Source organism: Asparagus officinalis, chromosome 10 (assembly GCF_001876935.1).
Source record: "Asparagus officinalis chromosome 10, Aspof.V1, whole genome shotgun sequence".
NCBI lineage: Eukaryota > Viridiplantae > Streptophyta > Magnoliopsida > Asparagales > Asparagaceae > Asparagus > Asparagus officinalis.
In genome coordinates, this window is record NC_033803.1 from 12,801,390 (window position 1) to 12,823,751 (window position 22,362).

At 37.4% G+C, this 22,362-nt stretch overlaps 1 protein-coding gene across 1 annotated transcript; it reads left to right on the plus strand.

Moving 5' to 3' along the window:
* On the plus strand, nucleotides 14,615–18,642 carry LOC109826070 (cytochrome P450 704C1-like). Its single transcript, XM_020393030.1, has 5 exons — nucleotides 14,615–15,035; nucleotides 16,215–16,718; nucleotides 16,798–17,133; nucleotides 17,987–18,190; nucleotides 18,281–18,642. Exons 1-5 carry the CDS (start codon nucleotides 14,748–14,750, stop codon nucleotides 18,458–18,460), a joined length of 1,512 nt encoding a protein of 503 aa, XP_020248619.1. The 5' UTR covers nucleotides 14,615–14,747; the 3' UTR covers nucleotides 18,461–18,642.

Sequence of the window (22,362 nt, forward strand, 5' to 3'; positions counted from 1 at the left end):
GAGAAGTATCCTCATCTGAAGCCAAGAGGGTTGAAGAGGAAGGAGGAGAAAAAGGCATACGTGATAGCACAGGGTCCGAAGGAAGTTCTTAGGATGACAGAGCCCAATAGCAGTCTCAACCTTATGGTGGGGCAACATGCCACAACAGAGGACGAAGACCCGAGGGAGCATCTCTTTATGCTTAAGTTGCAAGTGAAGACCAGTTTGGTTGATGACATAGTTGATTCGGGCAGTGAGAAGAATTTGATATCCGAAGCCTTGGTTCAGAAGCTAGGTCTGAAGACGGTCAAGCATCTGAAGCTCTATCCATTGGGGTGGATTCAGAAGGAGGAGAAACTAAGTGTAGTTGATCAATGCACTGTAAGATTTGCACTCCATGAGTCGTATATTGACGAGGTCACATGCGACGTAGTTCCATTGGATGTTTGTCAGATTATACTGGGCAATCCGTACTTATGGGATAGATATGCGATCTATGAGAGGCGGGCTCAGAAGTATATATTCACCAAGGATGGTGAAAAATTCATATTTCGTTCGGCATCTCTTCCGAGGGAGACAAGCTTGGGGACGATGACGCGAGCGAAGAGGTTAGTGAATGCAAGCAAGAAGTTTGTCTCGCTGTGCATTAGACCTCCAGAAAAGCCATCGATGAAGGATTGCAACTTGGAGTGAAAAGTTACTACGACGAGACGCGGGATGAATGATTTATCTCTGATCAGACGTCGAGATCAGATTCCTAACAAGGCCAGGTGGTTCAGAAAAGGAGGAGGGGCTCGCGAGTTCCCTCAGCTTCAGTTCTAACTTGAACGGGACTTCAAGTTCCTAAAGGGGGGACTCATGATACGGGTGTATCTTCTTCCCTGTCTCGGGAGCTTAGTGATCCTCATGGGAGCTTGAGGATAGATGATTCTCATGGTATCTTGAGAATAGAGTCGTGGTTGGAGACAAAGAAGACGGCGAAAGAAGTCGGAAGAAGCGAAACGTAGAAGAACAGGGTAAACTGGCAGTTCTCTGTCCGGTCGATCGCGACACACATGCCCGTCGATCGAACAACGCTGCAGGGCATAGAGAACATAAAGTTCTCTAGCCGGTCGACCGGACCATGCTTGGTGGTTGACTGGATCATGAATTCTGGGTTTCCTGTTTTGTTTTGGATTCTGTTCTGACAGGGACTCCTCTTTCTTTTGGGCTTATTTATTTACAAGATTGCCACCCACATTGTACCTGATATAAATAGGTTATTGTAGGGTTTCAAAAGGGGGACCTTAGGGAGAGAGAAATTCTAATAATTGTATTAGGGTTTAGAGAGAGAGTTGAGAGGTTGTTCTCGATTTTAATGAGATTGTGAGAGAGGGATTGTAATCTTTTCATACTCATAATCTAGAGAAGGTAATTTCCTTCGCCATACTGAATTGTTCTTGTGTTTTGGTCATCCTCTTCTCAACCCACCTTTTGGTAATTCCGCAACCAAAAGGTGCTCGCACAGCAACTCGTATCATGTCGTCCCCACTAGAGAGGGTTATAGAGAGGCCAAGATCATTGATCTTTTGCTCCCGAACTAGTGTTTCTAGGTTTTTTTTCTCCTCGGATTAGAGGGTGGGGGAGAATTGAGGGGAAGTAAGGTAGGCTTGTCCATTTAGGCCCAAGGCCCAAACCCGGCCCGGTGTCCGGATTGGACTCGGCCGGGCCAATGCCTGGCTCGGACCTAGGAAAAGCCCGGGTTACTGAGCCAAACCAGGCTATGTGCCTGGGTCCGGGTTGGCTTGATGCAACCAGCACCGAGCCCAGCCCGAGCATGAAAATGGTCGGGCCAGAGTACCTAGGTCCATGTCTGCCCTACACCCAGCTTGGTTCGGTTTGCCTAAATAGCCTAAAACGAATATTTTAAGCATTTTTAAAAAAAAAGGGAAAATAACTGGGGCCGGCCTGGTGTCCGGCCCTTTCGGGCCCGAACCCGGACCCAGACCCGGGCCCACCAGGTCTGAGTCCAGTTCACCCATTTTACCCGGCCCAAACTCAGATTTTAGGACCAGGCTGTTGGGAAATTAATCAGATTCCCCTATTATCATATTTGAGAGAAAGCAAAAATAAAATGCGCAAAATTTGGGGACACGCAAGATTTACGTGGTTCGGCACAAAATTACCTACATCCACGGGCTGCTGCAGATCTTTCACTATTTGGAAGAAATTTTACAAACACTCTCAAAAATTTCTCACACTCCCAGTTTCACTCAGAAAATTTCTCTCAATTTTCTCACTAAGACTTTTTCCTCTAAGCCTTTCTTTTCTCTCTCTTATTCTTCTATAAGAGGAGTTATTTCTGGGATGAGATTTTTCTTAAGAGTTTGAGGTTTATTTATAGTGTTTGGAAAAACACTATGCACTAATATTTTATTAGTGATGGGACCCGCGATGGGACCCGCGGTGGGGCCCGTCTGCATGTTTTTCTCCTCTCTTATCATTCAATCACCGAAAGAAAGAAAACTTTCGGTGCCTTTTTCGTTTTGTCAAAAAAGGCTACCATGTGCTTTCGGTGGCAGCATATATTGACCAACAATCTCCCACTTGAAGACTGATTTTAATCTGTCTTCACACTTCGATCAATGTAGCAGCTCTTCCCGGTCTTCATATTATTGCAGGCTAACTGAAGCTGAACACAGCTTCAGTTTGTCAGTAGTCACCGTCTTTGTCAGCATGTATGCCGGATTTTGAGCTCCACTGATCTTTTCAAGTTTCAAATTTTCATCTTCCAGAAGTGACCGGATAAAATAATACCGCATCTGTATGTGCTTCGTTCTGGAATGGAAAGACGGATTCTTTGCTAGATGAATAGCACTTTGACTGTCGCAATATAAGACATTCTCTTCTTGTTTCTTGCCCAATTCATCCAAGAAATTTTGAAGCCACACCATTTCCTTGATGGCTTCTGTAACAGCGACATATTCTGCTTCAGTTGTGGAGAGAGCAACTATCTTCTGCAGTTGAGAAGCCCAACTCACTGCAGTACCTCCTAGAGTATATACATACCCTGTAGTGCTCTTTATGATATCAACATTTCCTGCTAAATCAGCATCTACATAGCCTGTTAGTATTGTATCTCCACCTTTGAAACAAAGTGCTTTACCTGTGGTGCCCCGTAGATATCTGAGGATCTATTTGACTGCTTCCCAATGTACCTTGCCCGGATCATTCATGTACCTACTAATAGCTCTCACTACTTGAGCAATATCCGATCTTGTACAGACCATGGCATACATCAGACTTCCAATAGCTGAGGCGTACGGGACCTTCGCCATGTGTGCATGCTCTTCCTCTGTCTTCGGTGACTGTTCTTTAGAAAGTCTGAAATGAACACCTAAAGGTGTACCCACTGGTTTCGCATCTTGCATGTTGAACCTGGAGAGTACTTTGTTGATGTACTCAGCCTGTGATAACATCAAAGTCCCAGACTTCGTGTCTCTCTTGATCCTCATTCCAAGAATCTGATTTGCGGCTCCAAGATCTTTCATTACGAACTGCTTTGATAATTTATGCTTCAAATTTATAATCTCTTGTAGATTTGATCCTGCAATGAGCATGTCATCAACATATAATAATAAAATAATGAAGCTATTGTCAAACCTCTTGATATAACAACAATGATCTGATTGACATCTAGTGAAACCGTTGCTGCTCATAAAGTTGTCAAACTTCTTGTACCACTGCCAGGGAGCTTATTTTAATCCATACAAGCTTTTCTTCAAACGGCATACTAGATTTTCCTTGCCTGTCTTTATGAAGCCTTCTGGTTGCTTCATATAAATCTTCTCCTCCAAATCACCATGAAGGAAAGCTGTTTTTACATCTTCCTTTTGCTGAAAGCCTTTAACAACCAATCTTGCCTTGTAGCGCTTGTTCCCATCATGCTCTTCTTTAATCCTGTAAATCCATTTGTTATGAAGAGCTTTCTTACCTTGTGGTAATTCAGCTAAGTCCTATGTCTGATTTGGCATGAGCGAGTCCATCTCATCTTGCATAGCAGACTCCCACTTGACTGAATCCTTCACCTGTATTGCTTCGTCATAACACTCTGGTTCACCACTGTCAATCAGCAACAAGTAGTGCAAAGAAGGCGAATAACGCTGGGTTGGCTTAGGAATTCTGGAGGAGCGTCTCACTTCTGGCATGCTTGGTTCTTCTTGAACTGCTTCAGGGCTTGTTTGAACATCATTTTCAGAAATCTCCTTAAATTCAGCAAATTCCTTTGTTTTAGTTTTTGTACTGGAGCTACTTGATTCTGCAGTTGATCTGTCTTTGTACATCACATTCTCATTGAATATGACATCTCTGCTTCTGATGATCTTCTGATTTTCATAATCCTAAAATCGGTAACCAAACCCATCACCACCATAACCAACAAAAACACATTTGTTAGATTTGGCATCAAGTTTACTTCTTTCAGCAGAATCTATGTGTACATAAGAGATGCAACCAAAATTCTTAAATGTGAAAGGTTTACCACTTTTTTTCTCCAAGCTTCTTTCGGTATTCCACCATCCAAGGGAACTGAGGGTCCAAGGTTGATTAGGTAGGCTGCGGTATTGATAGCTTCAGCCCGTAGGAACTTGGGCAGTCCGGTATGTATCCTCATGCTTCTGGCACGTTCATTCAAAGTTCTGTTCATGCGCTCCGCTACGCCATTCTGCTGTGGTGTCATGGGAACTATTTTCTCCATCTTGATCTCGTTGTTTGCACAAAACTCTTTGAATCTACTGTCTTTGTACTCTCCTCCATTGTCTGACCTCAACTTCTTTATCTTCAAACCAGTTTCATTTTCCACCATGGCCTTCCATTTTCTAAAGGTATCAAAGACTTCTAATTTCTTCTTCAGAAAATAAACCCACACCTTCCTTGTAGAATCATCAATAAAGATGACATAGTACAGTGAGCCTGTAAGAGATGAAACTGGAGATGGTCCCCATACGTCGGTATGAATCAATTCTAACCTTTCTGTCTTGGGTGTCTTGCCAAACTTTGCAAAACTAACTTTCTTCTGTTTGCCAAAGATGCAATCCTCGCATAGGCCGACATCTACATTCTTGATGCAATCCTCGCATAGGCCGACATCTACATTCTTCAGATCCGACAGCTTCCCTTTTGACAGAAGTGTCTTCATCCCTTTCTCGCTCATATGGCCAAGCCTTTGGTGCCATATGTTTGATTTTTCATCTGCATCTGTTAATGCAATGATATTCTCTAAGTTAGAGGTTATATAGAGAGTGCCACTTTTCTTACCTCGAGAAATGACAAGTGCTCCTTTGGTAATCTTCCATTCATGGCCCGAGAAGGTTGTACAATAACCCTCTCCATCAAGCTGTCCCACAGAGATCAAATTTCTTCTAAGGCCAGGAATATGTCTCACTCCTTGCAGCTTCCATATGGTCTGATTTGGCAATTTTAATCGGATGTCTCCCTTGCCAACAATCTTCAAGGTTTCATCATCTGCTAGTTTGGCAATTTTAATCGGATGTCTCCCTTGCCAACAATCTTCAAGGTTTCATCATCTGCTAGATGTACCCTTCCGAAATCACCGCTGACATAGTTCTCCATGATTTCTTGGAATGGGGTGAAATGGAAAGATGCCCCTGAATCAAGAATCCATGATTCAATCGGACTATTGACGCTTAGAATCATAGCATCACCTCCTTTCTCGGTTACGTTGGCAGACTCCTGTGCGCTGGTGTTTTTCTTCGGTGCTCGGCACTCCCTCTTGAAATGATCCTTCTTGCCATAATTGTAGAACTTGAAGTCTTTCTTTCATGATCTAGATTTGCTCCTTCTAGATTTTAATCTGCCGTGATTTGAACTTATTTCTGAAGTTCTTCCCCTAGACTCTGTGTGTAAAGCTGAGGAGGTTGAAGCTTCACCCGATTCTCTCCGTCGGATCTCTTCACTAAGAACCAGATCACGAACGTCATCGAACTTCAACTTGTTGCTTCCCGATGAGCTACTCACAGCCGTGACTGTAGCGTTCCAGCTTTCTGGTAGAGAAGAAAGAAGTATCAATGCTCGTACTTCTTCATCAAATTCAATCCCAACTGAACTCAACTGGGTTGTGACTATGTTGAGTTCATTGAGATGTTGAGCTGTCGATGCGCCTTCCGTCATTCGCAAATTGAACAGCCGCCTCATCAAGTGAACTTTGTTTGAGGCAGAGGGCTTCTCGTACATGCTGCAGAGAGCCGCCATAAGACCCGCCGTGGTCTTTTCCTTTGCTATGTTGAAGGCAACGTTGCGGGATAGCGTCAATCGGATAACTCCAAGGGCTTGTCTATCGAGGAGAGCCCACTCTTCATCCTTCATATCATCTGGCTTCTTTCCCGAGAGAGGTTGATACAGCTTCTTTTGGTACAGATAATTTTCGATCTGCATTTTCCAAAAGCCGAAGTCCACACCATCGAACTTCTCAATTTTCACCTTCCCTTCGTCTGCAGCCATCGCTTCCACTCGAATCTGATTTCCTCTGGATCGTTTCTGATAATTTCTGCGAACCACCGTGTATTAAGACACCTCTGCCGACAAGTCAGTACCCCCGGCAAAATTCCACTATTCACAAAATTTACTATTCATGTGAATAGTAACCTTGCAGAAATTTGACAGACGTCACAACCAGAGCTCTGATACCAGTTGTTGGGAAATTAATCAGATTTCCCTATTATCAGATTTGAGAGAAAGTGAAAATAAAATGCGTAAAATTGGGGGACACGCAAGATTTACGTGGTTCGGCACAAAATTGTCTACGTCTACGGGCTGCTGCAGATATTTTACTATTTGGAAGAAATTTTACAAACACTCTCACAAATTTCTCACACTCCCAGTTTCACTCAGAAAATTTGTCTCAATTTTCTCACTAAGACTTTTTTCTCTAAGCCTTTCTTTTCTCTCTCTTATTCTTCTATAAGAGGAGTTGTTTCTGAGATGAGATTTTTCTTAAGAGTTTGAGGTTTATTTATAGTGTTTGGAAAAACACTATGCACTAATATTTTATTAGTGATGGGACCCGCGATGGGACCCGCGGTGGGGCCCGTCTGCATGTTTTTCTCCTCTCTTGTCATTCAATCACCGAAAGAAAGAAAACTTTCGGTGCCTTTTTCGTTTTGTCAAAAAAGGCTGCCATGTGCTTTCGGTGGCAGCATATATTGACCAACACGGGCCGAGCCGGGCCAGCCCAAATGGATAGGCCTAAAGTTAAGGTTATGGTTTGGGGGAGCATTGAGGGAGAGATTGAGGGGAGTTGAGGTTAGAGTTCGCAAATTGGGAATTAGGGTTTGAATATTGGGCTAGGATTTGGAGATTCGGGTTTGGAGATCAATGGCTATTTGAGAGAGAGAGAGAGAGAGAGAGAGAGAGAGAGAGAGAGAGAGAGAGAGAGTGAAGGTAAGGTTATGGTTTGGGGGAGCATTGAGGGAGAGATTGAGGGGAGTTGAGGTTAGAGTTCACAAATTGGGAATTAGGGTTTGAATATTGGGCTAGAATTTGGAGATCCATGGCTATTTGAGAGAGAGAGAGAGAGAGAGAGAGAGAGAGAGAGAGAGAGATTTGAGGGACTAATTTCAAAATATGAAAAAATGTGGTGCTAATTCTAAAGATCCCATATTTTTATAATAAAAATTAGGAGACACGTGCTCCGCACGAGCTATAGGTGGGGGTAACATGGGAAGTCTGTGTCTTTTTTCTGTTGATAAGTCAATTTGGTATGATGTTAAAAACATATACGCCAGTAAATGTGGTTTTGACAAGAGGGGGGAAGGAAAAAAAGATGGTAAGTATCAATTTGGTCGAAAGTTAATGTAGTTTTCATGAAAAAACCCAAAACATTATAGAGACAACTATTCTCGTTGTAATCTTTCCTTAACTTTAGATAGTTCTGATTAATTTTAAGCCCATGGTTATATTCTTGTTCATTTTTTGCTCGAAGCAAATCACATCAGTAAATTTGATTAAAAATAGTGTCATTCCAATATTTTTTTTGATATTGTGATTAAAAATAGTGTCACTCATTGGAGGATGAATTTATTATAAATGGAAGGTTAGGGTTATTGAATAATGTGGAAAAGCAAGTTCTTCATCACTGGGTATTCTGGTGTACTTGTGTGAGTGACATTAGAGAGTGATCTCTTTATCATACTCTCCTCTTTCATTATTGAATATTGTCTTCACTTGTAGACTTAAATAAATAAATAAATAAGACGGTTGAACCATGTTAAATCTTTGTGTGCTATTCTCTTTAACCATGCTGTCTATATTCAACTTTGTTATTAATCTATGTTTATATACACTCCAACAAACTTAGAAGTTGTTTAAGGGATCTTATTTTTTGATCAAACTAACTTTTAAGTTAGCTTTGTCATATCTATTTGTTTGGTAAAATACAAAATTAAGTTGACTTATAAACCCCGTTTTCAAAAGCTGGTATACCCTAGCTTTTGAAAACTTAGCTTTTAAGCTTATTTAAATAAACTAAGTTTGACCCAAAAAATTACTATTTTTTTACTCAAATAATATTTATAGCATTTAACTAGAAAAGCTAAAAGCCACAAAAACCAACTTACCTCTTCAACATTAGAGAGTGATCTCTTTATCGTACTCTCCTCTTTCATTAATGAATACTGTCTTCACTTGTAGACTTAAATAAATAAATAAATAAGACGGCTGAACAATGTTAAATCTTTGTTTGCTATTCTCTTTGATCATGATGTCTATATTCAACTTTGTTATTAATCTATGTTTATATACACTCCAACAAACTTAGAGGTTGTTTAAGGGAGTTTATTTTTTTGGTCAAATTAGCTTTTAAGTTAGCTTTGTCATATCTACTTGTTTGGTAAAATACCAAATTAAGTTGACTTATAAGCCCTGTTTTAAAAAGCTGGTATACCTTAGCTTTTGAAAATTTAGCTTTTGAGCTCATTTAAATAAGGGGTTTTTCTCTTTTAACCCAAAATTTTACCCTCACTTATTTAAAAACCCACCCACTTATATAAACATTCATAAACCCAAAATATCTCATGCCATTTATTTTTAAACCCAATATGTATAATTCACTCATTCTTTATACTGTATTTTCCCAATAAAATAAAAATCCCTAAATTGCCCTTCATCCCCAAATACAACAACGATATCTCTCTCATTCGTTTCATTTCCCCAGATATAATCGATTCTCATAACCCTAAGAGGCGATTCTCAAACCTCAAAAATCCCAAGCCGATGAAGGACAAGGCGGATGAGGTGGTGATGTCGCCAATGACGACAGCTGCATTGGTCGCCGGGATTAAGAAGGGGAGGGGGAGGCTGCCGAAGGTGAAAACCCCTTTTTTATTATGTGGGTTTTGCTTCAAGTTGGCAACATTAGGGTTCGTTGGAGGCCTAGAGGAGTTTTTAGGTTTGATTCCAATGCTAATTTAAGATTTCAATTTTTAATTTTTGTGAGCTATTGAGTTCCTCTGAGTTTAGAGATCTCTGTGGTTTGTTGTAATTTGTATGTACATTGTAGGAGATGAGACTTGTGTTACTGAAAGCAACTGAAATTGATGGCGGTTTCTAATTTTATCCTGCTCTTTTAATCATGTTTAGAGATCTTTGTTGTAATTTGTATTTATTTGGGTTTTGTTTGCTATTTGTTTATTTGATTAACTTTCTTCAAACATTTTCAGTAATTGTATTATGGATGTTCATTTTTTTCATGAGAGTCTGTAAGAATTATAAGAGTTTTAATTTTATCATGAACTGGAAGATAATTATTCTAAGTCCCTACATCTTTTTGTTTAGAGGTTCCATATTGTTTAAAACATGTTTCTTTATTGAGGAATAATTAGAAATTGGACAGCCTTGATAGCCTTAAAGTAGTAAACTCCGAAGCACCTCATCTAGAAGTGTAAACATGTTAGCAGTTTGCTCATTGCTTGCTTCAGATATTTGATACGATAATGTGTATTTTTTGTTGTTTACCTATTAGTATGAGCGTACTAATTTTGGTCTTTTTTCCAGGTATGTTTTTATGAACTGGTTGAGAAGAGTTAGGACAAGATGTATTCATTGAAGATCTACCACCAATCTTATGTATGAAGAACCGCGGTTCCTTTCGAAGGAAACCCATGGAGATGTTTATTATGTTGCAACACAAGAGCCTTGACAAGCTTGCTGATGCAGCTAAAGTAGTTAGGGGAAACAACACTGAAGAAAGTGAAATGATATTTGGAACATTATCTGTATTGAAGATGTCTTCTTTTTTTAATATTATGTTAGTCTGTATACTTATAACATAAGTATGCATGTGTACTGAGGATATATGAGTATTCAGATTAATATGATTCATCATGTATCAGATATTTTTATTTTGGAAGCATGTTATAAGGGTCACCAGTGGTTATATGTCTATGAAATGTGTTTCGGATCTTGTATTTTGTATCAAATGTGTACATTCATAGCTCATGGTATTGTTCTATTCCAAAACTAGTGCTATATGATAATTTGCGATATTTGGTTGATGTACAACATTTATATATGTCTCATGTGTAGGTTCAGCGATATCAAATGTCATGTTTTATGTATAGGAGTTGACGTTGTTACATAGAAAAGGTGCTATATTATATTCGCCTACGTTATGTGTCGTGTGACCAATTATCCACCTCGACGAGGGGTCCTCGCTCAATTTTCTAGCTTTTGGCAAAATATAACACTTTATGGGAAAGTATAGAAGCTTATTGATAAAGTATAGCATTTTATGGCAAAGTATAGCACCTTATGGCAATAGTATAACACATTATCGATAAAGTATAGCACCTTATGGTCTCTGAAAATTCAGCTACTTATTGCGTTGCGATAAACCAAATTAGTTTTTTAAGGCCATGCAAACACTCGATGACCTACGTTATGTGTCGCGTGACCAATTATCCACCTCGACGAGGGGTCCTCGCTCAATTTTCCAGCTTTTGGCAAAGTATATCACTTTACGGAAAAATATAACAGCTTATTGATAAAGTATAGCATCTTATGGTAAAGTATAGCACCTTATGGCAATAGTATAGTACCTTATCAATAAATTATAGCACCTTATGGTTTCTAAAAATTTAGCAACTTATTGCGCTGTGATAAACCAAATCAGTTTTTTTAGGGCCATGCAAATACTCGATGGCCTGTGTTATGTGTCGCATGACCAATTATCCACCTCGACGAGGGGTCCTCGCTCAATTTTCTAGCTTTTGGCAAAGTATAGCACTTTATGAGAAAGTATAGCAGCTTATTGATAAAGTATAGCACCTTATGGAAAAGTATAGCACCATATGACAATAGTATAGCACATTATCGATAAAGTGTAGCACCTTATGGTCTCTGAAAATTCAGCAACTTATTGTGTTGCGATAAACCAAATCCGTTTTTAGGGCCATGTAAACACTCGATGACATAAGTTATGTGTCACGTGACTAATTATCCACATCGACGAGGGGTCCTCGCTCAATTTTCCAGCTTTTGACAAAGTATAGCACTTTATGGGATAATATAGCAGCTTATTGATAAAGTATAGCACCTTATACAAAGGTATAGCACTTTATGGCAATAGTATAGCACCTTAGCGATAAAGTATAGCACCTTATGGTCTCTGAAATTTTAGCAACTTATTACGTTGCGATAAACCAAATCAGTTTTTTTAGGGCAATGCAAACACTCGATGACCTACGTTATGTGTCGCCTGACCAATTATCCACCTCGACGAGAGGTCCTCGCTCAATTTTCCAGCTTTTGACAAAGTATAGCACTTTATGGAAAAGTATAGTAGCTTATTGATAAAGTATAGCACCTTATAACAAAGTATAGCACCTTATGGCAATAGTATAGCACCTTATGAAAAAGTATAGCACCTTATGGCAATAGTATAGCATCTTATCAATAAAATATAGCACATTATCGATAATGTGCTATACTTTATCAATAAGGTGCTATACTATTGCCATAAGGTGCTATACTTTATCATAAGGTGCTATACTTTATTAATAAGCTGCTATACTTTGCCATAAGGTGTCATACTTTGTCAAAAGCACCTTATAAGGTGCCATAAGCTGCTATACTTTTCCATAAGGTGCCATAAGGTGCTTTTGACAAAGTATAGCACCTTATGGCAAAGTATAGCAGCTTATGGCACCTTATAAGGTGCTTTTGACAAAGTATAGCACCTTATGGCAAAATATAGCAGCTTATTGATAAAGTATAGCACGTTATGATAAAGTATAGCACCTTATGGCAATAGTATAGCACCTTATCGATAAAGTATAGTACATTATCGATAATGTGCTATATTTTATCGATAAGTTGCTATACTATTGCTATAAGGGGCTATACTTTATTGATAAGGTACTATACTATTGCCATAAGGTGCTATACTTTGCCATAAGGTGCTATACTTTATCAATAAGCTGCTATATTTTTTCATAAAGTGCTATACTTTGCCAAAAGCTAGAAAATTGAGCGAGGACCCCTCGTCGAGGTGGATAATTGGTCACGCGACACATAACGTAGGTCATCGAGTGTTTGCATGGCCCTAAAAAACTAATTTGGTTTATCGCAACGCAATAATTGCTGAATTTTTAGAGATCATAAGGTGATATACTTTATCGATAATGTGTTATACTATTGCCATAAGGTGCTATACTTTGCCATAAAATGTTATACTTTATCAATAAGCTTCTATACTTTCCCATAAAGTGTTATATTTTGCCAAAAGCTGGAAAATTGAGCGAGGACCCCTTGTCGAGGTGGATAATTGGTCACACGACACATAACGTAGGCGAATATAATATAGCACATTTTCTATGTAACAACGTCAACTCTTATACATAAAACATGACATTTGATATCGCTGAACCTACACATGAGACATATATAAATGTTGCACATCAACCAAATATCGCAAAATTATCATATAGCACTAGTTTTGGAATAGAACAATACCATAAGCTATGAATGTACACATTTGATACAAAATACAAGATCCGAAACACATTTCATAGACATATAACCACTGGTGGCCCTTATAACATGCTTCCAAAATAAAAATATCTGATACATGATGAATCATATTAATCTGAATACTCATATATCCTCAGTACACATGCATACTTATGTTATAAGTATATAGACTAACATAATATTAAAAAAAGAAGACATCTTCAATACAGATAATGTTCCAAATATCATTTCACTTTCTTCAGTGTTGTTTCCCCTAACTACTTTAGCTGCATCAGCAAGCTTGTCAAGGCTCTTGTGTTGCAGCATAATAAACATCTCCATGGGTTTCCTTCGAAAGGAACCGCGGTTCTTCATACATAAGATTGGTGGTAGATCTTCAATGAATACATCATGTCCTAACTCTTCTCAACCAGTTCATAAAAACATACCTGGAAAAAAGACCAAAATTAGTACGCTCATACTAATAGGTAAACAACAAAAAATACACATTATCGTATCAAATATCCGAAGCAAGCAATGAGCAAACTGCTAACATGTTTACACTTCTAGATGAGGCGCTTCGGAGTTTACTACTTTAAGGCTATCAAGGCTATCCAATTTCTAATTATTCCTCAATAAAGAAACATGTTTTAAACAATATGGAACCTCTAAACAAAAAGATGTAGGGACTTAGAATAATTATTTCCCAGTTCATGATAAAATTAAAACTCTTATAATTCTTACAGACTCTCATGAAAAAAATGAACATCCATAATACAATTACTGAAAATATTTGAAGAAAGTTAATCAAATAAACAAATAGCAAACAAAACCCAAATAAATACAAATTACAACAAAGATCTCTAAACATGATTAAAAGAGCAGGATAAAATTAGAAACCGCCATCAATTTCAGTTGCTTTCAGTAACACAAGTCTCATCTCCTACAATGTACATACAAATTACAACAAACCACAGAGATCTCTAAACTCAGAGGAACTCAATAGCTCACAAAAATTAAAAATTGAAATCTTAAATTAGCATTGGAATCAAACCTAAAAACTCCTCTAGGCCTCCAACGAACCTTAATGTTGCCAACTTGAAGCAAAACCCACATAAAAAAAAGGGGTTTTCACCTTCGGCGGCCTCCCCCTCCCCTTCTTAACCCCGACGACCAATGCAGCTGTCGTCATCGGCGACATCACCACCTCATCCGCCTTGTCCTTCATCGGCTTAGGATTTTTGAGGTTTGAGAATCGCCTCTTAGGGTTATGAGAATCGATTATATCTGGGGAAATGAAACGAATGAGAGAGATATCGTTGTTGTATTTGGGGATGAAGGGCAATTTAGGGATTTTTATTTTATTGGGAAAATACAGTATAAAGAATGAGTGAATTATACATATTGGGTTTAAAAATAAATGGCATGAGATATTTTGGGTTTATGAATGTTTATATAAGTGGGTGGGTTTTTAAATAAGTGAAGGTAAATTTTGGGTTAAAAGAGAAAAACCCCTTTAAATAAACTAAGTTTGACCCAAAAAATTACTATTTTTTTACTCAAATAATATTTATAGCATTTAACTAGAAAAGCTAAAAGCCACAAAAACCAACTTACCTCTTCAAAATAATAAGCGCTGCTGTGTTCCTTCTCTCCATCCATTGAAGCAGTCTCTTCAGTCTCTCTGTCCAAACCCCCAAAGTACTGAACAAGCATGCCAAAATAACCCCAAATATCCTCTCTGATCCTTCTTCTCGTAATAATTAATGGAAATCCTTGCAACCACAGCAACTTCTTTGCTGCTCCTTCTAGCTCTCTATTTTCTCATACTAAATCCATGGCTGAGGAAAAAGAAGCGAAATTATCCGCCAATCGCAGGCACCGTCTTCGGCCAGTTGATTAATCTCCATCGGTTGCAAGATTTCCAGACCGATATCTCGAAGCGACACAAGACTTTCCGGTTGCTCACCCCCTTGGGAATAAATTACGTGTACACGGTTGACCCTGTCAATATTGAATACATCCTCAAAACCAACTTCGCCAACTATGGAAAGGTGAACGCTAGCACGCTAGTCTCTCTTTGATTTGACTGGTATCAATGGTTTTGTAGTTAGACACTCTTGTATTCATTTCTTTTAGTCCCACATCGATCGCGATACTAGACCGCCGCCATTCGCATGCCCAACCCCTTCTCACCCGCCTCCATTGCCAACCTCCAGTGGATGCATACATGGTATTTGACAGATGCACGCAGTGCATTTCACGGATGCACACATGGAGTTCTATGGCACGATGATGGACGCTTCTTACCCCTGTTGTCCTCCGGCCTGTTCCTTGTGTCAGCATCCCTCCGGTGGGCTCTGCCGGCCATGCATGCTGGCCGTCAATCCTCAACCACTAGCAAGCACACCCGATACTCGAACAAACACCTACCCACAATTTTGGACAAACTGTTTTTGATAGACTAGTGTAATTAGACGCTCTACTCGAACAAACACCTACCCACAATTTTGGACAAACTGTTTTTGATAGACTAGTGTAATTAGACGCTCTTGTATTCGTTTGTTTTAGTCCCACGTTTGCTTGCGATGCTGCTACACCTGCTCCTTCTACTTTGTATGTAAACACTCGTTTGTTTTAGTCCCACGTTTGCTTGCGATGCTGCTACACCTGCTCCTTCTACTTTGTATGTAAACACTGAATTAACTAAAGGACATAATCCATTTTATCTGAAAAGCTATATTCTTATCACAAATAAAAGGATTTTTAGGTTCAGTTGTGCATATCTTCCTCCCCTGAGGAGGAGACGGTGTTTATAATCTTTTGAGTTTTCTCGATATTGGTCCCTTAAATCTTGCATAATTTGAAATTGCTATTAGGTCCCCAAAATCATATGGATTCCTGAGATTTAGTCCTTCTATTAGTTCTAGTAATTGATGCATGACCTTTTCTGGACATTTTTAGCTTTATTTAGACTCTTGTGATACAACAATTTCTGAAGATTAAATTATAAAGAAGGGTATTTAATGGCATTAGGGGTTTTTTTCTTCTTCTTCTTCTTCCTTTTTTTTTGCTGATTTCAAAGTTGTGGGATTTCATCTAATAAAAATAGTTCAGAATAATTTGCTGCAAAGCCCTTAATTGTTCAAGGTAGTTTTGTGAAATTTGCACATAAAAATTTGACGAAGTTCAACATAGAAGAGATGCTGATATGATTGTGCATAAACATGTAGGGAGAATTTATTGGCGATATCATGAAGGATCAGCTAGGAGATGGAATTTTCGCAGTGGATGGCAATAAATGGCGACACCAGAGAAAGGTTGCGAGTTATGAGTTTTCAGCAAAAGTCTTGAGAGATTACAGTGGTGTCGTATTCAAAAGCAATGCTAGCAGACTTTCAATGCTAGTCCTTGATTCTGCAAGAATTGGACAGATGATAGATATAAATGATCTTTTCATGAAATCGACATTAGATTCAATATTCAAAGTTGGGTTTGGAGTGGAACTTGATACATTATCCGGGTCCAACAAAGACGGAAAGATATTTGCGCAGGCATTTGATGATTCAAGCGCCCAATTGTTGCGGCGTTTTGTTGATGTTCTCTGGAAGATGAAGAGATTCTTGAACGTTGGCCTGGAAGCTAAAATGAAGAAGGATATCAAATTTATCGATAATTTTGTGTACACCCTCATTAATAAGAAGATCGAGCAGATGTCTAAACAACAGAACAATTTCGTAAGTCAGATATAAGTACAGTACTATTAGTTCTTTCCAGATATTATCCTAAAGTAATCATTGTTCTTGACTTAGGCAGATGAAGAAAGAAGATATATTGTCAAGATTTTTAAATGAAAGAGAGAAAGATCCTGAGAATATGAGCTTAAAATATCTTCGAGATATAATACTCAATTTCGTGATAGCAGGCAAAGATACAACAGCAGGAACTCTCTCATGGTTCTTTTACATGATGTGCAAGCATCCTAGTGTACAAGAGAAGGTAGCGGAAGAAGTGAAAAAAGTAACAAAAAGAAATGGGAAGATTCAAGTGGATGAATTTGCAGTAACTTTAACTGAAGAAGCTCTCAACAGAATGCAATATCTCCATGCAGCATTGACTGAGACGTTAAGGCTCTATCCTGCTGTTCCGATGGTAAGCAACTAGTTATGAGACAGCACATTGCTCGATAAAAGGATACTGATATCTGCACATATTTGTGTATCTTTATTAGTATCCGATATATATTATACATGTACACATGTCAGATATATTTTCTTTCGGGTTAATTGCACATAAACCTTTTTAGTATCATCATTTGAAATTACTACCCTTGTACTTTCATTGTCGCAGATAGACCCCCTGATTATAATTTTTTGAATCTTTTACCCTTGGTGAAATGTTGGCAGACATTGCCCTTGGATGAAATTAGTGAGTCAATCTGAGGCTAAAAGGGTCAAAGGAATTAACCCAGGGGTCTGTCAGCAACAATGAAACTACAGGGGTCGTAAGTTCAAGAAAATGAACTACAGAGTTTCTATGTGCAGTTAACCCTTTTCTTTTCTTTTCTTTTTTTGTTTTGTTTTGTAGGACATGCATATGTATACAAACATAAGTTAAATACCTGATATGATATCTATGTCGATTAGATGGTTGAAATTAGTTTGGTTTTTGAATTAATAGACCCAAAATTGATTTTGGTGAACCAGACATCTAATAGTACTAGGTCCTTAAGCATGCTGAATACATTGATATAATCTAAATTTTGGAAGAAAAAACAAAATTCTTATCTAGACAACTCTTGTGTCACACTTTGTGCCTTACCAATATCTGATATGCATCCATATTTGTTCTCCTTCCATCCGATGCATGTACATGTTTATATTTGGTGGATATGGATATAAAATTTTCAATGAACCATATTTGTATTTGTATGCATTTTTCAAATAATAAATGGATACTGACATGGTAAATATCATATTCGTTTCATATTTGTTACCGTTTGCAGGATGTGAAGTGTTGTTTCTCTGATGACACATTGCCAGATGGACTCAATGTTGACAAAGGAGATCTGATAAATTACCAACCATACGCAATGGGAAGAATGAAATTCTTATGGGGAGAGGACGCAGAAGTTTTCCGGCCTGAAAGATGGCTCAATGACTTTGGAGATTTCGAGCCTGAAAGTCCTTTTAAATTCACTGCTTTTCAGGTTTGCTGACAAAAATTGATCAGATTTGATGAAATTAATATGATTTTATTTCTGAAATTACTCAGCTTTGAATTATTCTTGGTTTGTCAGGCTGGACCTCGAATCTGTTTGGGAAAAGAATTTGCTTACAGGCAGATGAAGATCTTTGCAGCTACACTGTTGTACTTCCTTAACTTCAGGCTCTGGGATGAAACAAAACCTGTCAATTATAGAAGCATGGTGACACTACAAATTTATGGTGGACTCTATGTTGGTGCCGTTGAAAGATAAAATGCTGGTTTTATGAAAGGTAGATATTGGAAAATTGTAATTATACTATGACGCTTTGATACGTAAGTATGATGCTCAGTTTGGTACATGTTCTATTTGTCAAATACAAGTTTCCATATTCGATGAATTAAGATACTGAGAATTATGTTGATTGAGGAATAAGATTTGGCATGGGGAAAAGCTTTCATATATTTTTTCTCTTCAGGATTAAAACTAGTTATTTTATAGATAATATCAAGGGAAAGTATATTATGAAAATTGTACTCGTGTCTTTCATTTACCAAAAAATTTAGGGAAAAATGTGTCCAGGCCCCAAAAGCAGAATGTTCATGTGACCCGCCCCCTTGTATTTTGCCCCATGTGATTCAGCCCCAAAAAGTACCATTTAATATTTTAAGGCCCCTCCACGTCAGCAGTATAAAAAAAGAGATTGTATTTTGAAAAAAAACCCGAAATTACCCCTCCACTTATCTTCCCTAGACGTCTGGTCCACAAACTACATGGAAAGTCACGCCCATTAATGCAATCTGATGGAAAAAATAGAGGGAAATTTCCCGCCCTTTTTTGAACTCTATCATGAGCAATAACTGATGTTAGTTCTAAGTTATTTAATGTTAGTTCTAAGTTATTTAATGTTAGTTCTAACTTATTTTATGTTAGTTCTAACTTATTTTATGTTAGTTCTAATTTAGTTCTAATTCATGTTAGTTCTAATGTTAGTTCTAAGTTATTTAAGGTTTGTTCTAACTTATTTTATGTTGTTCTATGTTAGTTCTAATTTAGTTCTGACTTATTTAATGTTAGTTCTACTTCCAGCTAGTGTTGGTTCTAATATAAGCGTTAGTTCTAGTGGCTATATTAGTTCTAGTTGAGCTCCTGTTAGGACTGACACGATACCTGTTAGAATTGATACTGGAGAAGCTAGAACTAACACATCATCAAGTAGAAGTAATATGACATTTAGACCTAACAATTACGCTGGAACTAACGACTTAAATAAATTAGAACTAACACGATACCAGTTAGAACTAACACTAGAGAAGCTAGAACTAACACATCATTAAATAGAACTAACATGGCGTTTAGACCCAACAATTACGTAGAACTAATGACTTAAATAAATTACAACTAACACGATATCTGTTAGAACTAACACTAGAACTAACACATTAAATAAATTAAAACTAACACGAGCTGGTAAAAATTAGAACTAACCACATTAGTTCTAATTTATACAAAGTTAGTTCTATTTTATAACAAGTTAGTTCTAATTTATACTAAGTTAGTTCTATTTATACCACGTTAGTTCTATTTTATACAAAGTTTAATTTTATACCACATTATATCTAATTTATACCAAGTTAGTTCTATTTTATAACAAGTTAGTTCTAATTTTATACCATGTTAGTTCTAATTTTATGCCACGTTAGTTCTAATTTATGCCAAGTTAGTTCTAATTTATACAAGTTAGTTCTATTTTATAACAAGCTATCTCTAAATTATACAATGTTAATTCTATTCTGGAGCGTGTTAGTTCTAATCTATACCATGTTAGATCTATTCTGTAGCGTGTTAGTTCTAATCTGCACAGTGTTAGTTCTATTCTGTAGAGTGTTAGTTCTAATCTGCACAGTGTTAGTTCTATTCTGTAGAGTGTTAGTTCTAATCTGCACAGTGTTAGTTCTATTCTGTAGAGTGTTAGTTCTAATCTGCACAGTGTTAGTTCTATTCTGTAGAGTGTTAGTTCTAATCTGCACAGTGTTAGTTCTATTCTGTAGAGTGTTAGTTCTAATCTGCACAGTGTTAGTTCTATTCTGTAGAGTGTTAGTTCTAATCTGCACAGTGTTAGTTCTATTCTGTAGCGTGTTAGTTCTAATCTGCACAGTGTTAGTTCTATTCTGTAGCGTGTTAGTTCTAATCTACACCATGTTAGTTCTGTCGCAGTTCATGTCAGTTCTAGTGTATACCACGTTGCTTCTAATTTATACCAAGTTAGTTGTAACTTATAGCAAGTTAGTTCTATTTTATACCACATTAAGCGTTATTTTATAACAAGTTAGTTCTAAATTATACCACGTTAGTTCTATTTTATACCATGTTATATCTAATTTATACAAAGTTTGTTCTATCTCATATAATAAGTTAGTTCTAATTTTAACCATATTAGTTCTAATTTATCCCAAGTCAGTTCTAATTATACCAAGTTAGTTCTATTTTATAACAAATTAGTTCTAATTTATACAAAGTTAGTTCTATTTTATAACAAATTAGTTCTAATTTATACAAAGTTAGTTCTATTTTATAACAAATTAGTTCTAATTTATACAAAGTTAGTTCTATTTTATAACAAATTAGTTCTAATTTATACAAAGTTAGTTCTATTTTATAACAAATTAGTTCTAATTTATACAAAGTTAGTTCTATTTTATAACAAGTTAGCTCTAATTTATATCAAGTTAGTCCTATCTTATAACAAGTTAGTTCTAATTTTAACCACATTAGTTCTAATTTATCCCAAGTTAGTTCTAACTTATAGCAAGTTAGTTCTATTTTATAACAAGTTAGTTCTAATTTATACATGAGCTTCGATAGAACAAACATGAGCTAACTCTAGTTATTTATGCCATTTTTTAAACTCTATCAATAGCTAACTCATGTTAGTTCTAACTTATTTCATGTTAGTTCTAACTTATTTTCATGTTAGTTCTAACTTATTTTATGTTAGTTCTAATGGCAAGTAAGAGCTAACTTTAAGTGGAACTAACATTAACACTTTGGCTACTTGGTCTAGTGGTAAAGCTTGGGAATTTGGAGAGGAGGTTAGGAGTTCAAGCCCATGCAACTACAATATATATTTAAAGGTCTTTGATTGGGCCTTGGGCCTTGGGGCTCTTGGGCTCTTTGTTAGTTCTAGCCATTAGAACTAACATTCCAGCCCTTAGAACTAACATAACAGCCCTTAGAACTAACATTGGGCTCTTTGTTAGTTCTAGCCATTAGAACTAACATTCCAGCCCTTAGAACTAACATTGAGTTCTTTGTTAGTTAGCCCAATGTTAGTTCTAGCCATTAGAACTAACATTCCAGCCCTTAGAACTAACATTGAGTTCTTTGTTAGTTAGCCCAATGTTAGTTCTAGCCATTAGAACTAACATTCCAGTCCAGCCCTCTTCTAAGTAATATTCTCCAGAAACTTCCTGTTGATGGTAGGGAAACAGTTTAGACTCGTGTACCGATTGGAGTATCAAGGAGCAGTTTATACTCGTATACTCTTTGGAGTGGGGGAAAAACAGTTTATACTCGTGTACCCAATGGAGTAATATGGTCTTTTTTTTTTGTTGGTAAAGATGAACCCGATGATGGAGAGGAAGAATTTTATATTCTATCTCATGGTCTCTTGTTTGTTGGTAGAGATAAACCAAATACAATGTGTATTTGGGGCTGAATCACATGGGGCAAAATACAAGGGGGCAGGTCACATGAACTTTCTGCTTTTGGGGCCTGGACACATTTTTCCCAAAAATTTATCTCCATACGGAATTGGGATGCGTACTTATCAAGCCTGTTTTTCTTTTGGGTTAATTTCACAAACCCCCTGAGCTTTGGGGGTTGTTGCACATAACTCATTTGAACTTTGGGGTGTCTCACGAAACCTCTCTGAGATTTATTATCTCACCTAGCCCTCTACATGTAACTACAAATAAGTAAAATATCTTTGAGTGAAAAAAATCTCAAACTTTGTTGCTTGCCATTTACTTGCAACATACTCTCCCTAAATTTTTGATTTTTTTCTCCTCAAGAAATTATTAGTTATTTATAAATTACAAATAGGGGGGCTAGGTGAGATAAGATAAAAGTTTTGAGGGTTTTGTGAGATAGCCCATAGTTCAGAGGGGCTAAGT